This window comes from Mercenaria mercenaria, chromosome 16 (genome assembly GCF_021730395.1).
Source record: "Mercenaria mercenaria strain notata chromosome 16, MADL_Memer_1, whole genome shotgun sequence".
Classification (NCBI taxonomy): Eukaryota; Metazoa; Mollusca; class Bivalvia; order Venerida; family Veneridae; genus Mercenaria; species Mercenaria mercenaria.
The window spans coordinates 72299487-72313076 of NC_069376.1; the positions used below are offsets into that span (position 1 = coordinate 72299487).

The 13590-nt window shown below is 34.2% G+C and overlaps 1 protein-coding gene across 4 annotated transcripts in view; it reads right to left on the minus strand.

Annotated features, from left to right (window-relative positions):
- The window catches only part of LOC123541303 (extracellular sulfatase Sulf-1-like), a 78445-nt gene that overhangs the window by 30250 nt on the left and 34605 nt on the right, over positions 1–13590 (minus strand). For 3 of the 4 annotated variants that reach the window (XM_053527375.1, XM_053527378.1, XM_053527376.1), the window contains exons 5-6: positions 4299–4421; positions 2700–2925 (exon numbers count right to left, since the gene is read on the minus strand). In XM_053527375.1, coding sequence (XP_053383350.1) covers positions 2700–2925; positions 4299–4421 — 349 coding nt within the window. Of the gene's footprint in view, positions 1–2699; positions 2926–4298; positions 4422–6750; positions 6770–13590 lie in introns of those variants that run through there. The other variant, XM_053527379.1, reaches the window with a different exon arrangement.

Below are 13590 nucleotides of genomic sequence, written 5' to 3' on the forward strand. Positions count from 1 at the left end.
ATTTATAGAATTGTGTCAGGTCATGCATATTAATGAAGGTAGTCTGGCGCCATTCAATACAGAAGATACAATACGGAATTTAAAAGGTACAATATGGATTTTTTTTTCGGCCTGTTCATATTAAATTGTGAAATACAAGCCCTTTTTTTTACAGAATTTATATAGGTATATAATAAATATACATACTGTAGAGCTGCATACTCAGGACAGAGCTTTACCCTGGGCTAAATGGGGCCCTAGGCTGCAAGACTCCACTCTGGACCAAATGGGGCCATAGATGGTACAACTCTACTCTGGACCCAATGGAGTCCTAGGTAGCAGGGTTCCACTCTAGACCCAAAAGGACCTTATTTACAGGTTTTTACTCTCAACCCATTGGGGCTATTTTCCAAAATTTTCACCCATTCAGGGAATATAAAACTCAGAATACCCCTCACAGCTACAGCCCTTTTTGTGGCTTTAAACTGTTCATGTAAATTCATGTAAATGCAGTAACTTATATATACACAAAAATAATATTAGGTTCACACCAGTTAATACTGATTCATAAATTATTTACAAAAGTCAGAATGCATATATTAAAAGCATTGATTTTTTCCATTAAAAGTGCAGCTTCACAAGTTGTCAACTGTTTCTTACTTTCATCATACAGTATAGATGGTTTCCTAGATGTGAGTCTGTGACAAATGTTTTCTTGCTGGTATGAAAATAGAGAAACGCATCATGTTGCACAAAGATGTTAAATTTAATACATTATGACAGGTATGAAGTCATTTATTACTGGAAGTTGTTGGTCAATTCTTCAGCACTTCATCTCAGTTTTTACAAAATAAATGGGAATTCAAAACTGTGAAGTTTCAGCATTCTGGGTCAAGTGATTCACAGGTTATTGATCAGAAATGGTTATCCATGTTCTGGCCTCTGTGACCTTAACCTTTGACTAAGTGAAACCAAAGTCACATGGGGGTCATCTACTCTGCATGTCTAATCATCCTATGAAGTTTCAACTTTCTGGGTCAAGTGCTTCTCAAGTTATTGATCAGAAATGGTTTTCCATGTTCAGGCCCCTGTGACCTTGACTTTTGATCGAGTGACCCTAAAAACAATAGAGGTAATCTACTCCATAAACCCTATTCTATCACCTATGAAGTTTGAAGGTTCTTTCTAGGTCAAATGGTTCTCCAGTTATTGATCGGAATTGAAGTGTGACGGATGGACAGACAGAAAGGGCAAAAACAATATGTCTACCCCAGTGACATAATAAGATGCATTTGTCTACAATTGATAGAAGACTGGAGCTATCATTAGAACTGATTAATACCGCCTATATTAGAAAACTGCTTCCTCAGACAAAATAACAAGAGGGACAATATACGTCCGAAGGGTTACATCAGAGGATGGGAGCGAATTTATAGAACTTGACTGTTGGAGCCCAAAGGATAGGAACAACAAAGGGAAGAAATTTTTTTTTAAAATTCTAAGTCCACTAAAAAAAACTTACCAGGTACAGGTATGTCAAAATACACCAAAAAATTGGAGGTACCATCCATGTTGTACCACAGAAAAGTGGTCTCAGTTTTTCTCTACAGCCAATAACAATAAAGTTTCAAAATAAGCTATTTATAGTAACATAAAAGGGAAGTAATTCAAAATTGTTTTATTGTAAGTGAACAAAAAAGGGATCTGCCAAATAAAAACAAGAGCACTGCAATGCAGAGCAATATACATAAAGCTAAGTCATATACGAACTTTGACCCCTAAGTGTGACCTTGACCTTGAAGTGAGTCATCCGAAACATGCGCTTTGCAAGTCGTCTCAGTGTGGGGAACATTTGTGCCAAGTTTCTTTAAAATCCTTCAAGCAGTTCATTGTTACAGAGCGGACACGAAACAAACTGATATGCGGAGCAAACATGAAATTGCTAACGGACGGACAGATGGACACCGGGGGTATAACATAATACGTCCCTTTGGGTGTATAAAAACAGTCAAACTACAATGCAACAATAATACAGTATACACATTTTGTGTCCAATGGAAGAAAAACTTACTTTGTAGGAATACAGTTCACTTTGCTTTAGATCAGCATTGGTAATCAGGTCAAGGAAATAGTTCTGGTATTAGTAGTTGTTATCCTTGTAACTGTTTATGAGTTCCTTTATTTTTTCCCAACAAATAAAAAGTCAATCCCACTTATTTGAATACTGGTTACTGGAATTTTCGGCTTATTTGAATACTGGTTATTGGAATATTCTGCTTATTTGAATACTGGTTACTGGAATATTCCGCTTATTTGAATACTGGTTATTGGAATATTCTGCTTATTTGATTACTGGTTATTGGAATATTCCGCTTATTTGAATACTGGTTACTGGAATATTCTGCTTATTTGAATACTGGTTATTGGAATATTCTGCTTATTTGAATACTGGTTACTGGAATATTCCGCTTATTTGAATACTGGTTATTGGAATATTCCGCTTATTTGAATACTGGTTATTGGAATATTCTGCTTATTTGAATACTGGTTATTTGAATATTCCGCTTATTTGAATACAAAGTTAAAGCACCAATCAATCCCTTTGTAATTCCAATTTAAGATTTCCTGTTATTTGGATAGATTTTGTGTTGAATCTATGACCTGTTCCATTTATTCGGATAATCAATTTGCAGACTAATACAATAAAGATGAAAACTTACTTGGTTGGAAAATACTGTTTGCTCTGCTTGAGGAACGTTATACTGTCATTGGCTATCAAGTCAGTGAAATAGTCCTGATAATAGTTGTCATCATGTTTCACTTTCTGTCCATTAAAGTTTAGTGTATAGTTGTAGTACTGGGAGTTCTTACATAACCCTACCCACTCTCTCCAACCTGGTGGAATGTAAGTACCATTGTACTCATTCAGGTACTTTCCAAAATATCCTGAAAACAAAAAACAACATCCAAATCAAACACATGCTAGCTACACCCTGTCAACAGAGACCACCTTGCTCTAAAGACTAGAAGATTCATCAAAGACTTTACAGTTTAGCAAAATTCAACTTGTCAATTAAGACCATCTGCAAACACAGACCACTAACTGACTGCTTGCAGTGACCCCAAAGCATACTCTTTATACAATGGCTTGCCTACTTATTTTTTTTATAGTGAATACTTCATACGTTTCAAGTTAAGATGAAATGATGAAATTACATGTTCTGTGTAATCATTACATCCTGCATTGTGACCTTTAACTTGAATGTAGGGAATTCTGTCCTGAAGGTAACAACTCTGTCCTGAAGGTAACAACTGAATGTAGGGAATTCCGTCCTGAAGGTAACAATTAAATGTAGGGAATTCCATCCTGAAGGTAACAATTGAATGTAGGGAATTCCATCCTGAAGGTAACAATTGAATGGAGGGAATTCCGTCCTGAAGGTAAAAACTGAATGTAGGGAATTCCATCCTGAAGGTAACAACTGAATGTAGGGAATTCCATCCTGAAGGTAACAGTTGAATGTAAGAAATTCCATTCTGAAGGTAACTAATCATCTCCACATACTCTTTCAAAATCCTCACTACAAAACATTATAGACTGGACAAAAAATGATCTACATGTATAAATCCCTATATCTGACATTGATCTTATAGTCACATAAAGTTATACACCAAAAACCAACGAGAGGGCAATGAGGCCCTTATTCAATCAGCTGACCTATACTTTTGACCTTTAAGTTACTTCTGACTTAGTTTTGTGAAGATCCATCGAGCACTTCATGAACTGAAGTTTAAATGTTTGGAGGAGGTAACTATATACAAGTATGTTACCTATCAAATTTGGTGCAGATCAAAGAAGTTTTTCATGAGAACTACTATGTTTAGTATAGTGACTAATATGGCAAAGTTTGGCAAAGTCACAAACAAATAACACATCCTTAACATTGCGTTCTAATACAAACTTAAATTTTTATATATCAAATACAAACTGTAAACTATTTAAAGGTAGTCTTTTATATTCAGGGCGAACTACATGGAATTGTTTGCCAATAGAAATCGAAACCTCATTTTCACTGCCATGTTTTAAATTTAACTGTATAAAATGGATGAATGGATTTTAATGCTAACTACATTTCATGTCTTTTGTTTTATACATATATAATTTCTTTGATTTCTGTTAAATATTTGTTACTATGATCACAATACTGTTCGTTCTAGTCCTAAAAAGAGCCCCATGGAAGATTAGCTTTCGCTAAATGGGTTATCCTCTATAAATAAAGAATTTACTTACTTATTTAAATCTAGTTCTAAGTTCTCACCTGTACGATAGCCAGCATCGCTTAGGTATTTTGCAAACGTCCGTGGTTCATGAACCTTCTGCCATTCTATCCCGGAACAATTCTCATTGTTTGTATATACATGATGATTGTGTGGGTATAGACCTGAAAAATTAGATTTAATATTTATAATACATGTACTTTACTTTACTGCCTCACAATACAATAAAGGTGGAACGTTTATCTTTGTTTTTTCACAGGTATTGTCAATCTATGTTTTTAGATAGTAAACATCCACAACTTGGCCTCCTAAATATCATAGTAAATTTGTGTTTTTAGATTATAACTACCTACTTCCTGACCCCCTAAAGTGTTACTGTCAATTTGTATGACTGTAAAAAACAAAGACATAAAGGTCGAAACTAGTCAAGAATGTGTTGTCTTGGTAATTTTAAATCCTTTTGTAAAAAACAAAGTAAGTACTCATATTTCTACAGGGCACTCGTTTGGCCGTTTTTGGGGCCGAATATGGGCCCCATTCCCCTCATAAAATAATATGTTTTTTTCCCCTTTCACAGAAGAAAATTCCCCTGATAACAGGTTGTTTGACACAACTAAATATGAACTCTCTATCAAGTTATATTTAGTTACTCTAAGGAAGGTTACTGCTGCAATATAGTTACATTAGTTAGAAATGATTGAAAACAGTATTGATAAGTGTGAAAAGTAGTAACATATATATGGCTAAAATCTTCCTCTTTTTTGTCTTAAAGAGAATTCCGATAATTTTTTTCCTTTCATAGAATTTTTTTAAATTCATATATATGATAGGAAAATGTGTGCTGAAAACAATGAACAAATAAAAATAATAGGTCACCAGGCTTGTTTTTGTGAAATATTGCTTTGAACACACCCACTGTTGCTGAAACTGCCAGCGATTTTTGAACATTTTCATAATTTTCTGCTTTTTTATAAATACAAACCAAAATATACATCCAGGCAGCACAATACGGTTTTTTTCTTATTACAGATTTTATCATATACTTACTTGATATCATAATCATATTTGTAATACTCTATCCTTACAATGATGGGTACAAATGAAAAAAAATATTGTTTCATATTTACTTTTGTGAACTTTTTTCAATGAAAAATACCCATAGTGAAGGATATTTTTTTAAATTTTGAAAAAACTCTTTCATAGAATTTTTTCCTTTTTTTCTTGTGTATAGATAATTGTATTGTGAGCATAAAAATGGCTAAAAATGTATGGGTCACCAGGCTAAATTTTATGTTAAGACCGCTTGAATACAAACACCTGTTCGGACGGAAATGGCGCGAACCTGCCCAAATTGATTACATGTATGTCTGCTAAAAGTTAAAAAAAAGTTTTAAAAATTCTTAATTCTTTCTATAATTGCATACTAAATAATCTGAAAGGTGATATTGTCTTATCAGTACTAAGTCAAGTATCTTACATTATATGAACAACACTGTCTTTATACTAAAATGCGATGTGAAAACACAACCACAAAAATAGCAAGATACCTGTCAGGCATGATACTTGTCAATACAACATAAACCAGTATCAACATTTGATGACTGATATAACTTATCAAAAATGTTATTTCATTCAAGATTCCTCATATTTAAGATTGTCTGTAACATGTTTCAACAAATGTTGACTTCAGTTTAGTTTTCCATAGAAAGTGTCGGCTGCGCAGAAAGATGCGCATTAAAAACTATAGGAATTCCCTTTAAAACGTCGAAAAATTCCTCTTCCTGAGGGTATGGGTACCTGTCCCCAAAAGTTGTCTAGTGCCCTGTTCTAAAATTGTGTATAATTACACCATTACGGAAACTCAAGACAACACACAAATCTTTGTGGTGGGTCTTTAACTAATGTTTTTAACATATCCTAATTTCCTTCCATCTGCACAATATTGTCCTATATTAATTTTCCACAGTTTTAAAATCAGCTACAATACAAAATTTTCAAAGGTACTATTTCAAAATTAGAAACTGGTTTATAAACATAATACTTTGTTACTTGACTGTGCAAAGTTTATATGGCTGGCTTATAATTATTTTAAGATCTGATCTTCTATAGATGCAAACAGGTAAAAGTATAAAAATTATCATGCTTTTTTACCTCTCCCCTACTAAATTTCTAAAACATTCAATTTGTGAGGAAGTACCATTTATTATTCAACGGGATGTTTGAGTGTTAAGCGAACAGGGCAACAGTGCAACAGTGCGGCTGTAAAGACAAAAGGTTAAAATATGGACTACTCTGTCAAGCACAGCAAGTTCTACATTATAGCATTACTGTAAACTGTAACTGTAAACATTTCTCAAAAAAAAATATTATGGAACCGCTTTTTTGAAAATTGAGTTTACCTTTTGAATAAGTAGAGCTATAAACCATGCAAATATTGTAATATTCATAACATGATTATTGAAATAAAGAATAAAATCCTGATTGAATGCCTACCCATTAATATAAAATCACATCCCCTCTATTTATTAAGTAACAGAAACATAAAAGCTTGTCATGTGGTTACCTTTACGTTGAAATAAAACAAAATGGCTCACTGAACAAGAAGAACAAAAATTCTAGTGCATGTTCCCATGAGATAAGAGTATAATGTGCACTGGGTGCAAACTTTAATAAAGGTATTACTGATGGAAATAACATGTGCAAAAAACATAATGTTGTAAGTCTCGAACTTAAACAACCATAAAATTACGCATGAAACATGCATTAAGGCAGAGAATAAATTGCAGAATTACAGATCAAAGTACAAATATACTGTCGGGGTTCAAAGGTTTCACTTTTTGTTTCTATGTAATGCCTGTATCTTCCTATCCCAATAAATTAATGATGCACTTTGATTTTGAAGATTGAAACTGAGATGAGAGTTACTAGTAAAAAGTTACAACAAGAGGGCCCTAAATACCCTGTATCGCTCACCTGAAATTCTTCTTACCCATATAACCAAGTGTATCTAATCTAACCTAGATTTCATAGACAAACATTTTGACTTCACTTTATCTAAATCAGGTAACGCAGTTAATTACTTAGATTCCAAAGAAACAAACATTCTGACAGATTTTTATGAAAGATCAAGTAGAAAATGTGGCATGTTGACAGTGACAAATGCTTTTCTATGATTTTACCTAGTGACCTACTTTAAAATCTCCAGTAACCAAGTTCTGAATCTGACCCTGTTGTTATAGAGACAAGCACTCTGATAAAGATTTATGACAATCAAGTAGAAAATGTGGCCTCTAGAGTGTTAACAAGGTCCTTCCATGATTTGACATAGTGACCTAGTTTCTGTCCTCAAACTGTAGTTCCAAACTAAATGACCAAGAGTTTGTAGCTATAGTTCTTACAAAGTTTCATAAATAAGAGGTAGAAAATGTGGCCTCTACAGTGTTAACAAGGTTCTCTTATTAACTGCACTAGTAACCTACTTTCTGACCCCAGATGACCCAGTTACAACTTAGACCAAGATTTTATTGAGGGTAATATTCTGACCTTTGAGCTAAAATTGTAACCTCTAGAGTGTTTACAGTCTAATTATTGACAATGCACAACAGAAAATGTTGAATGTCGTACATAGGGGGATAACGACAGCTCACTTTGTGCACACTGTGCACTTTGTGCTCAGGTGAGCTAAAATTTGATAAACATCAAACAAGAAATAAAGAGGCCTGCCATACATAAGGAAACTGCACATTTTGTATTATTTATAAGGTAGGGTTCTGAAGAAAATTTGCTTTACGTTTTCAAAACAGCAGCACATAGAGGAATATGAAACAAATATTTTATATTCCACTCTGCCACTATCTAATAGGGCTACTGACCAGTAACCAAACAGAGCTTTAGGCAATAACTCTGTCATATATGATAAAGAATTCCTCCTTCTTATGGTTACATAACTTCTGAATAAATCCTGTTGAGTTACCTTAAATGACAACTGATGTTAGAAAGAAGATATTCAGAAAAGCTCACTGTCGGTCTTTGTTTCAGGTGGGCTAAAAGTCCTTTACGCATAAAGTTGTATTGGCAGGTGGGCTAGAAGTCTTTTAAAGACTAATATAATGCCTTTGTTTAAAATGTGGCTGCCACATTTTCTGTTATGAACATAAAATACATTAATTTCTTGCTATATCCTATTTCTTATGATTACTTTCATCAACATTTGTAAAAGTTTTAAATACTGCTGAAGATAATGTTGTATTGAATCTATATTACCTCCCTTTATGACTCTAACTATAATGGTTCATGTGCAATATTAAAAGTAGTTCTTTTCTAACAGTGTATACACATAACATCTATGTGGAAAGTTGTTTCATCTGTTTTTAAGATAAAATTTTTTAAGCATTATGGACCTTTAATGTATAGTAAATTATTTATGACTTTCCTGTTCCACAAATTCTTAGAATTTTATGTTTTAATTATGTCTATGAAAATATTGAACAATGATGTGGATGGGCTGAATTACAAACCTAACCACAAGTCTTCATATAATCACGAAGCCCTGTGAACATACAATGAGATGCACTTATTGTTTTACACTGTTAAACAGTGTTTGTTCTAGGATGGACTTTGTGGTATTTCACTGACAATTGTTTTTTTTTTTCTGTACTAAATCACCTTTAATTGATAATTATGACACACAATGTATGTTTAATCACTGTTTAAAGTAGATTTAGCATACATCTGATGTTATACATTAAAATACTACCAAAGCATCCTTTGTGTAACAAGAAATTTCTTTGAATGAGGTATACTTTCTATGAATAAACTTGTTCGACAAGAAATTTCCTGAACAAACTTTCCACGAATGAACCACAGCGTTCTTGTCTCAACAGGGTTTAAACATGTTAGCTCAAGCCAGAGAGCCAGTATAAGCAAGAATAATTGCAGATTAAACACTGTTACTTGTCTGGACTATACTTATTTTAACATACAAATAAACATGAAATATGAATAAAATTTTTCTGCAAACAAGAATCACATTTGAATGGCCCTGCTCTTTATATAGAACAAGACTAGCTAGCTGTAACCTTGTAGTTACCTGACTTTTCAAAATGATTCTTTTTTCAATTGGAATCCCTTGAACTATTTAAAAATTATATCTCAGATAAACAGTGCTACTGTTCTGAAAATATATACAAATTTGCAAACAGCTAGTTCAAAGGTTACAGAAATGAGTCTGAAGACCAATCTGACAGAATGCAGCCTTCTCATTGGTCAATCTCAAATTTGTGCCCACAAACAGTCAATCAGATGCTAGAGTTTTGAGAAGGGTCATCAAGTTCATTTGTGAAGCTCTGAATCAACCAGATTCCAGGATGGTAATTATTCATAATTTGCATGAACATGTTATTTACTTTGTAATTCCGTTCGACAATTAAGGAGGTCTAGACCTGAGTCAATTATATAAATAAATTATCAAATTAATACAGCATTTTGTACAGTAATTATTAAACTATTGCAAATGCTGTACAATAACTGTATTATCAGAATAATTTTCAGGATTTTAGTTCATGTAGAGTAGATCTTCCTGAGACTAGATGTTTTACCTCCTACATTAGATTCTAGCACTTTCATTTGTTAACAGTAGTCACATGTTGATCCCCAAAATTTATGTTGAGGGTCAGTAAATTTTCATATCAGGTTAGGCTGAAAACAAGTGGTTGAAGAAACTAATCACACCAGTATGGTTTGGTGGAAATCTGCCCAATAATATAAGAGAAAAGGCAAAAACATCATAACTTTTGATACATCAAGGGCTAAGACTCTGCTGAAAATCATCAAACCCGAAAATGAAGACGAAATGCATAGCTAAGGCTTAGCAATGACCATTCTTGTGAAGTTTGGTGCAAATCCATCCAATGGTGTAAGAGGAGTTGCATGGGAAGTCTTTGTGACATACAGACTGACAGACAGACAGACAACCAGATGGACAAACAGCACTAAATCTATATGTCTCCCCCACTAGATGAGGAAGACATAAATATCTTTCTAACTATCCATATGTATAGAGGATATCGGTTGATTCAGTGTAAGATGGCAAAACTTTTCGCTAAGTGAGCACCACATGCAATATTTTCAGAAATAACATAGTCAAAACTTAATGACTCTGTTTTTCATATTTCAATAATTCACTTGATAACATGTAATAAACCCTATAATTGACTTAGAACTTGAAATATTTTCCAGAAAATATCTAACTTGGCATATATCAGACTTACAGACTTAACTGGGGAATGTCTATACTTCTGTTATCTCCATTTCCTCTATAATTATATATCATCAAGTACAATAAAAACTCAGTTAATGATCTTTTTATCAACTATGATAAATATTTTAGACTGTGCTACTTTTTCACTGTATATTTAATCAATTTATCTAACAAAATCTCATTGGCATTTTTTAATGAATTACACAGTCTGTTCAAGTGCATTCTGCATAATTACAACCCATTTTTTACTTCTCACGGGTGGTAAACGCGCAATCCAATTCCCGCTGGGAATACGCTTAAAATGGGTTGCGCAACATCCGGTGCTGGTGTTGCGCATAAAAAAGATGAAATTGAGGTATGTGAAGTTATGATTTTGCTTAATATGAGACAAGAATAAATTTTCTCGAAAAAAGCAAAATGCTATTCGACACAAATATGATAATACATCATATATGTAAAATATCTGGTTTGTAATTTACGATTTGGCTCTATTATCACAAAAACTCGGGCGACACGGAGCTTGAAAAAAGTATGAAATCAACAAAAATAGAAGTTTCTGACCTCAAATGCCTAACCTGAGGACATCTGATGCTTTTTATGATAACTCAACTGTTATAAAGAAACGAATATCAAAATTATTTGCTTCAAATCCTGATTACGGGGACATAATTGACAAAAAAATAATCGGGAATGGGGTTGCGCACCGGGAATGGAGTTGCTTGTATACATCATAATCAGGGCTTTGGAAATTTGCCGGTTTGTCGGTTTGGACCGATTTTTGACTTTTCAGACCGATTCGTGAAGTGAAAAAACGAAAAAAATCGGTCCCGTAAAAATGGAGAAAAGTATAAATTTCGGTCTGATATCTCAATACACGATCACCTGCCAAGCAGGAAATTGTTGATCGCACCCTCAATCAATAAACGTGTCAATCGGTCTGACTGTCACTTTGATAATAGGTCCGTAATTAGCACGTGAAGCAATCAGCGCTCGCGCGGCACATCCTTTAATGTTAGCAGACAGCCGACTGCCATGTATTAAACATTTTTGACTGGTTTCCAAATGTTTCTGACTGGATCCAAATCATTTCGACGGGGATCCACTTCTTTTATTTAGAATCCGACGGATGGTTTATTTAAAAAGGTTTTGTTTGATCACGGGTAAAAAACAAATGGTCACTGCATTTAATCATGTACATTATAGGTCTTTGATTTAAAAAGACATCACACGGAAAACTGATAAAAATATTTTTTATAATTACTTGATTTGAAAAAATTACATGATTCATTTGTTGGGGCTCCAGTTGAAACAAGTGCAGAAAATCGTCTTTGAAACCCGACTGTACAAAAAAGAAAAAGAAAAAAATGGACCGGCAAACATGAATGATAAAGAAAACCGAAGTGGCGCTGTTTATCAAATTGGTCTTTTAAAAAACGTTTCAGAATGAAATTTTGTTTACATCAGAAGAGAACATATAACTTTATATAATGTAGTTGCTTATTGAAGTACAACGTAAGTGAAATGAAATATTCGTGGCCAACCCGTGTGACCTGTTGGTACTATACATGCGGGAAATTCGATCTCAGCGTTCACATAACACACATTTGGTCCGCGGCAGAGTATTCTTAAAATACTGAGGCTGTTTAGCAGAGAATATGTGTCGTGTAATTCACTTTGACGCATTGTGTTTTATAGAATTCCGTCAAAGAATGAGGAAACATCACAAAGTATCTGCCGTGTATACGGTACCAAAGTCACGTGCGTTGGCTTTTAGACTAGATACGTACATGGTGTCAATGCCGGCAATTTTATCCCTGCAGGAAAGCAGGAAAAACATCGAAATTTAAACAAAGTAACGATCACACATAACACTGAAACACTGTCTTCATTGTATGGTATCTCGCGGTGACCGGTAACTTAGTTTTAATGCATGACATGCTTATTTCTTTACTCAATCACGTTTTACAAAATATGTAATATTGGGAATGCGGTGGGTGGGGTAGCACCGATGTCACGATTTTCGTTTTGGACCGATTGAGTTATCAAAATTTCCGGAGCCCTGATCATATTGTATATAATGTATACGCGCAACTCCATTCCCAGGGCGCAACCCCATTCCTGATTATGTTTTGCCAATCTTTCCCCCAAAAGCAACATTTCATTCAAGTGTATGTAATATTCATGACTGTTTTACACGTGTTTGATCATTAGAAGCGTCACATTTCCAGAAAGAAGGCACAAGAGTTAGAAAATTTGCATTTTTCATGATTCCATGCTTTTTTGACAGTTTGAGCCAGCAGAGTTTTCGTGATAACAGTGCTGATTCTTAAATTGATAAGTTGGTATTTCACATATATGATCTTTATTCATTTTTGTGTCGAATAGCATTCTGCTTTTTTCGAAAACACTCATTATGTGTCATTATTTGCAAAAACAAAAACCCACCTACCTCGATTTTGTATATATTGATGCGCAACACCAGCACCGGAAGTCGCGCAACCCATTTTTGGCGTATTCCCAGTGGGAATTGGATTGCGCGTTAACCACCCGTGCTTCTCTTCAAAGGTTTCTGGCATGAATTTATATTATTGACAACTAGAGCTATCACTAAAGGTGATGAATGTACCCCCCACATGCACTGACACAGTACATTGAATTTGACACACACAAGACTGCATAATTATGTGGACTGTATGTATACAGTATACTAACAAAAAACAAAGTCCCATAACTATGCAGAATATTTATCTAAAAGAATGTAACATGCACCATGCACAACTAGGGTTGGTACTGATCACTTGTGTGAAGTTTCATTAAATTGTGTGCAAGGGTTTGGTAGATTAGGCACGCACAAGATTGCATATGCAGGCTGTATGTACATAGTATGTTCACAAGAAACAAAGTCCCATAACTCTGCAATTTTTGTCGCTGAAAGAACCTAACATGCCCCATGCACAACTACTGTTGTTACTGATCAGTTGTGTGAAGTTTCATTAAATTGTGTCATGGGGATGAGGAGAGATGGTGCACACAAGATTGTGTCTATGTATATAGTACAGTAACAAAAAAACAAA